The 5,908-nt window shown below is 38.8% G+C and overlaps 1 protein-coding gene across 1 annotated transcript; it reads left to right on the top strand.

The window, feature by feature from the left end:
• The first annotated feature begins 1,632 nt into the window (after nt 1-1,632).
• Nucleotides 1,633-4,690, top strand: LOC107681890 (gastrula zinc finger protein XlCGF8.2DB-like). The gene is made up of 3 exons (XM_016478262.1): nt 1,633-2,543; nt 3,935-4,041; nt 4,272-4,690. The coding sequence occupies exons 1-3, from the start codon at nt 1,633-1,635 to the stop codon at nt 4,343-4,345; spliced, it is 1,092 nt and encodes a 363-aa protein (XP_016333748.1). The 3' UTR covers nt 4,346-4,690.
• The last annotated feature ends 1,218 nt before the right edge of the window (nt 4,691-5,908 follow it).

Here is a 5,908-nt window from a genome sequence, read left to right as displayed (position 1 = left end):
ATAAATTCCTTGCTACGTGTACTGTGTTAGGCTAACCGAGACTTGTCATTTGCACTTATATATTGTTGTTGCTCTTTTGTTAGGTTTGATTGCTTCTATTGTCCTCATTTGTAATTCGCTTTGGATAAAAGCGTCTGCTGAATGACTAAATGTAAATATTAGAGCCCGACCGATATGGGTTTTTTGGGCCCGATACCGATATTAGGGAGTAAAAAAAGGCCGATATCGATATATCGGTCAATATTGTTTGTGTATATTATAGTACAGTCAAAAGTTTGGACACTCTCCCATTCCGAGGGTCCACACATTTGACTGTTACTATATATAGAATACTGTATATACATAAACAGAATACATATACATAAACACATTTTTTGCAATGATCACTCAAATGTGGTGATGAAACACTTATAATGACGTGACAGAGATACGTAATGGAGGCAGGGCATTTAACAATAAACTTTATTATCCAAAAATGAGTCTGAAATCAGTGCACTGAACAGTAAAGTTGAAGTTTATTCAACTTTAATTCAAGTTTAATTAAATTTATTTCACTTCGGAACATTCATTCATGGATTTGCGCTACTGTCTTCACACACAGACGAAACTTACTAGTGAAGTGTGACATAATATACCTCTGTAAATAAATACAATATAAATTAATGTCTCGTGCACTTTAATGCCCTTTGAATGTAACATGTACGTTCCCTTGGAACTGGAATCATGGCGGAATATCATGTGAAGCCCACATCGCAGGGCGCTTGCGGTCGAATAAGACCACGCTTGAATGCTGCCTGAACAAGAGACCTCCTTACTGAAGTGAAAGTGTTGACTGGTGTCACTATCTCGCGAACGCGCCAGCGGATCTCTTCAGCTCGAGGAGCCCTCTCGAACGCCACCCTCCGCATGTCGGTAGCCCCCCGGGATTGCTTGATTCATCGCGCCGTTACGGAGACAAGGCCGTTCAAAATGTCAATGGTTTTCCATAGACTAAGCTTTAAAGCGTTTCATCCAGGTCGCCAGTAGCAAACAATGGAGCACGCTCTGCTTGACAAACTACGTAATTACACCATTTCAAGCATTTTATCTGCGTTATATGTTCTGTATAAAAAATTTCATATCGGCGGCATGTTCGCCGATACCGATATATCGGTGACAGGCTCATATCGGCCGATAATATCGGCAAAATTATATATCGGTCGGGATCTAGTAAATATATGTATGTATGTATATAGCTTGCTTTTCTCTGAAAGTCAGCCTCCTCGTCTTCATCCTGGTTTGTGTGTGTCGTCATCGAATGCAAGACTCAGAATGCAGAAGCAATGGATATAACTGATACGACACATTCCACGCTTTTAATATCTGAAGAATTAATGCAACAGGACACAGCTGATCACTTAGAAAGGCCTGTGAGGCAACTGTTCCAACACTTATGCACTTATGTGCCTATAATGTTTTGCATCTGATCGTTCAATTAATTTATAAAAATGCACCAGAATTATCATAATATTTTATAGCAGTCGTCTACTTTCCGCTATTACATTAGTGCTGACTTTCATATTTCTATCTTTTTAATTATTTTTTTATTTACTGAAAATAAAATTAAACTTTTTTTCTTTTATTTCAGAGCTGATGGAAGAGAGCGAGGAGAGTGAAGAACTGAGTGAAGTGGAGGAGAAACATCACGACAAACCTGGAGAAAAACCTTCGAGTCGCTCGAAGACTAAAAATACATTTTTAAAGAAAAGAAGAGCCAAGAAATCTTTCACCTGCACTCAGTGTGGGAAGAGTTTCCCATTCAAGCGAAGTCTTGAGTGTCACTTGAGAGTTCACTCTGGAGAGAAACCGTTCACTTGTGATGACTGTGGGAAGAGCTTCACACAAAAAGTACACCTTAAAAATCACATGAGGATCCACACTGGAGAGAAGCCGTATGCATGCGATCAGTGCGGGAAGAGCTTCACGCAATCAATAAACCTTAAAGAACACATGAAAATCCACACAGGAGAGAAACCGTTCATGTGTGACCAGTGTGAAAAAAGTTTCACATACAAACAAAATCTAAATATGCACATGAGGATCCACACCGGAGAGAAGCCGCACGCATGTGATCAGTGCGGCAAAACATTTATCGTGTCATCAAACCTGAAGACACACCTGACAGTTCATACGAAGGAGAAGCCGCATTCATGTTCTGTGTGTGCAAAGAGTTTTTCACTGCTGAAAAGTTTAAAAGTACATCAGAAAATACATGCTGATGTGAGAGAGTACATGTGCTTTGAGTGTGGGAAAACTTATACTACAGCATACTGTTTAAAACTGCACCAGAGGATCCACACTGGAGAGAAACCTCACAAGTGTTCACACTGTGACAAGACATTCAGTGTGTCATCAAATCTGAATGCACATGAGAGGATCCACAGCAGAGAGAAGTCACACAAGTGTGATCAGTGCGGGAAGAGTTTCACTTCTAAAAGTCAGCTGAAGATACACATGAAGATCCATGCAGTGGAGAAACCAGATCACCACAGTCTGAGATCACGGTTAGTAGTTCATGTTCATGTGCTGAGAAACAAGGTGTCTTCTGTGGAAGAGCTTTGATGAACGACAGGCCATTTTGTTGGAGGCTTGGTATCTGCTTCAAAAGTCTCACATTGTCATGAAGTATTGAGTTGTAATTAACTCGTTCCCCGTCAGCGTTTTAAAAAATGTTGCCAGCCAACGCCAGCATTTTTGAGCATTTAACCTTTTAGGCGCCAGGGATTTTTTGAAAAATGCTGGATTTTGACATCAAGATTTCAACAGCTTGTGGCTTCACAATGTTTACAGTATGTTTACACGGCGTTTTAAATCATGGCGGGTGAGGGCGTTTTCGTACGCGTTTGGCCAATCAATGTCTACTTACGTCACGATTAGTACCAGTTGTGCTGGTTAGACCCTGCTTCGAAGTAGGAGCTAATTTGGTTCTCGAAAAAGGCAGTCCGGTGCTAAAATCGCACCCAGTTCCGGCGGTGTGAAAACGCAAAAAATTGGGTAGTTCCACAATTAGTTCTGGTACTATGAAAAGGTTCCCACGGTGCGAAAGGCCCTATTAGGAACTAAAGTCTATTTTATTAAGTATGACGTCTTGTCGCAATTTTGCGACTTTGGCGCTAAGAGGGTTAAAGTTTCATTGCCCCCAGAATGTTTTGTTGTATGAATATCTGAATATGCAATACATCAAAATAAAGACCGGAGTCTGTAGAGTTTTAAACAAAAAAAATCTGTTTTATTCTAGCTTAATTCGGACTTACTCACTTACCTTTTCTTAAATTGGCCTACCCAGTCTTACAAGTAATACAAAGAATAGAAAATATTTCTCAAAAATAAAATATTTGCCATATGCAATTCATATGTTGTACAATATTCTTCTGTTACATCACACTTATATTCATACTGTCATTACATGCCACCGTTTAATTGGTAAATGAATTTATCAAAGAGAGAAATTCAATAAACACAAACACACACTGTTAGGTTATTATTTGTGCATGTAACATGAATCAATTCGTACGACGGAGCTTCTTTCATTGGCTTTTGGCTGCTTTATTTTTTACTTGCCACCAGATAGCGCTGTTTCTGATACTCTCGAAGCATTGAATCTTTTCCCGAAACAGTCAGAGGAAAGTCTTAAAAGGCATCATTTAACCACCACTAAACAAACAATAATTAACATAATATTATTCGTGAGGTGTGCGATCCCTAAACTGTCCGGGTTTTGTTCGACGGCATCATATTACTAGTATTATGTTAACTAGAAATTCAATTTTTGAAATTTGTGAATCAATGCGAATCGCTAGAAGACTGAATCGCAATTCATATTTCTCTGAATCTGAAATATTTATCGTTAATCTCACATCATGTCTATTAAAAATTAAATGTTATTTTTTGGCAGAACTACCAGAAATGAATCGGAGTTGAAAGCAGAAGGAGAGAACAGAGAGAAGACGAGAGATCCAGAACCTGCAGAATTGAAACATCATGGTACTTGGGAACAAACAGGTTGGTGTTTATTCTCCATTCCTCATTCATCATGCTGAAGAAGCCTGTGTTGTGGAGTAAACGAGGTGATTGCTTACAGATTACATGTCAAGCCTGCGCCATCTAGAGTTTCATGACCAAACTAGTGATTTGATGGGATTGAAATGAGTCTTGCACTCATTAGTGATCTTGACTTTGGGCTTCACTTTCTTTCTCATTTGAAAACTAACATGATTTAATGTTTCTTTTAGACCTGAGAAAGGAAAACAAGAAGCAAAAAAAAAATCTGTCCCCTGCCCACAGTGTAAACAAGATGCCCATATAAATCAAGTCTGAAGATTCACATGTGAGTTCACACCGGGAAGAAGCCCTTCACCTGTGGTCAATGCGGGAAGAGATTAACAAGTAAATGAAATTTCAAGAATCACATGAGGATCCACACCGGAGAGAAACATTACAGCTGTGATCAATGCGGGACGAGTTTCACTCAAGCTTTTGTTCTGAAATCACATCTGCCTTCTCATTCTGAAGAAATTAATTTCGTTCGGCTTCGGCCAAGAATTTTAATTTCAGTGCATCCCTAGATATTTCTATTACGATTGTGATTGTTCGCAGTGTCATGGTGTCACGTGTAGGTTCCCGTTGAGTTCCTGTTTTCCTTATTTGGTCCTTCCTGTTCCTATCCTAATGTAGTTTGATTTGTTCCAGGTGTGTCTCATTATAAGTTATCCTCCTCACCTGTCTGCCCCTCGTTATCTGCCCTATTTAGTTCTTGCCCGTTCTGAGTCTCTTTGTCTGGAATTGTGTTTGTCAACTCCTTGTGCTATGTGTGATTCCCTGAAAAAAAGAATTAAACTCCTTTGTTTTGTACTCCTGGTCTCCTCGTTCCTCGCTCCGTGCTCCTCACAGTAGCGACCTGTGACCGAAATCCAGACCTAAAGTGACACACAAGGAATTTGTCATTTGTCGCACAACAACAACACATAATAATTAAAAATATTTTTGAAACATGTAAGACACATTGGGCCTCATTTACGAAACGAACGTACGACAGAAAATTTGGTGTATGGTCATTTCTACGCAAAACTTGGACATGAGCGGTGGCTACGATCAAATATCACGTCTGGTCTCAGTTCATGTACGCAAGTTTTTGAGTTATCTGAACTTGCGCGCAGCATAGTAAATATGGTAGAGAATTGTACAACCCGAATTCCGGAAATGTTGGGATGTTTTTTAAATTTGAATAAAATGAAAACTAAAAGACTTTCAAATCACATGAGCAAATATTCTATTCACAATAGAACATAGATAACACAAATGTTTAAACTGAGAAATTTTACAATTTTATGCACAAAATGAGCTAATTTCAAATTTGATGCCTGCTACAGGTCTCTGTGGCTCTGCTGAGGCACTATTGAGCCTTCAGCTTGTCTGTATTGTTGGACTGACTTTCTCATCTTTCTCTTGAAAATGTCCCATAGATTCCATATGGGGTTCAGGTCAGGCATGTTGGCTGACCATGATATTACTGTGCTTGATTGGCCAGCCAATATGCCTGACCTCAGCAGTGCCACAGGCTGATGCTGGAGTTTATGCTAAAGGAGCCCCGACCAAGTACTGAGTGCTAGGGCTGGGTGATATATAAAAACATTTTATATCTCGATATTGTAAAATTTGTTACGATATTCAATATATATCTTGATATGTTTGCATTTGCTTTTAAATAATAAAAAAGCATGATTTTCTTTTGTCCCCATTAAAAAAACAACAAAAACAATTCAGATAGAACAGCTATTGTTACAAAGTAAATACAAAATGTTTAGTGCAAATTTAAACAGTTAAAAAAAATCTAGACCACGTGATCGCTTACTGCTTTTTATTAAATGAA

The sequence above is a fragment of the Sinocyclocheilus anshuiensis genome, unplaced genomic scaffold (assembly GCF_001515605.1).
Source record: "Sinocyclocheilus anshuiensis isolate Anshui unplaced genomic scaffold, SAMN03320099.WGS_v1.1 scaffold1973, whole genome shotgun sequence".
NCBI lineage: Eukaryota > Metazoa > Chordata > Actinopteri > Cypriniformes > Cyprinidae > Sinocyclocheilus > Sinocyclocheilus anshuiensis.
The sequence above is the reverse complement of the archived record's forward strand: the minus strand, read 5'-3'. Positions and strand labels throughout refer to the sequence as shown.

What these genes read in the sequence shown, in the direction of transcription:
- LOC107681890 (XM_016478262.1), top strand. Translation starts at nt 1,633, where the DNA reads ATGGAAGAGAGCGAGGAGAGTGAAGAACTGAGTGAAGTGGAGGAGAAA. An exon ending in CACCACAGTCTGAGATCACG is followed by an intron (nt 2,544 to 3,934) that starts GTTAGTAGTTCA and finishes ATTTTTTGGCAG; the next exon opens with AACTACCAGAAATGAATCGG. An exon ending in TGGTACTTGGGAACAAACAG is followed by an intron (nt 4,042 to 4,271) that starts GTTGGTGTTTAT and finishes TGTTTCTTTTAG; the next exon opens with ACCTGAGAAAGGAAAACAAG.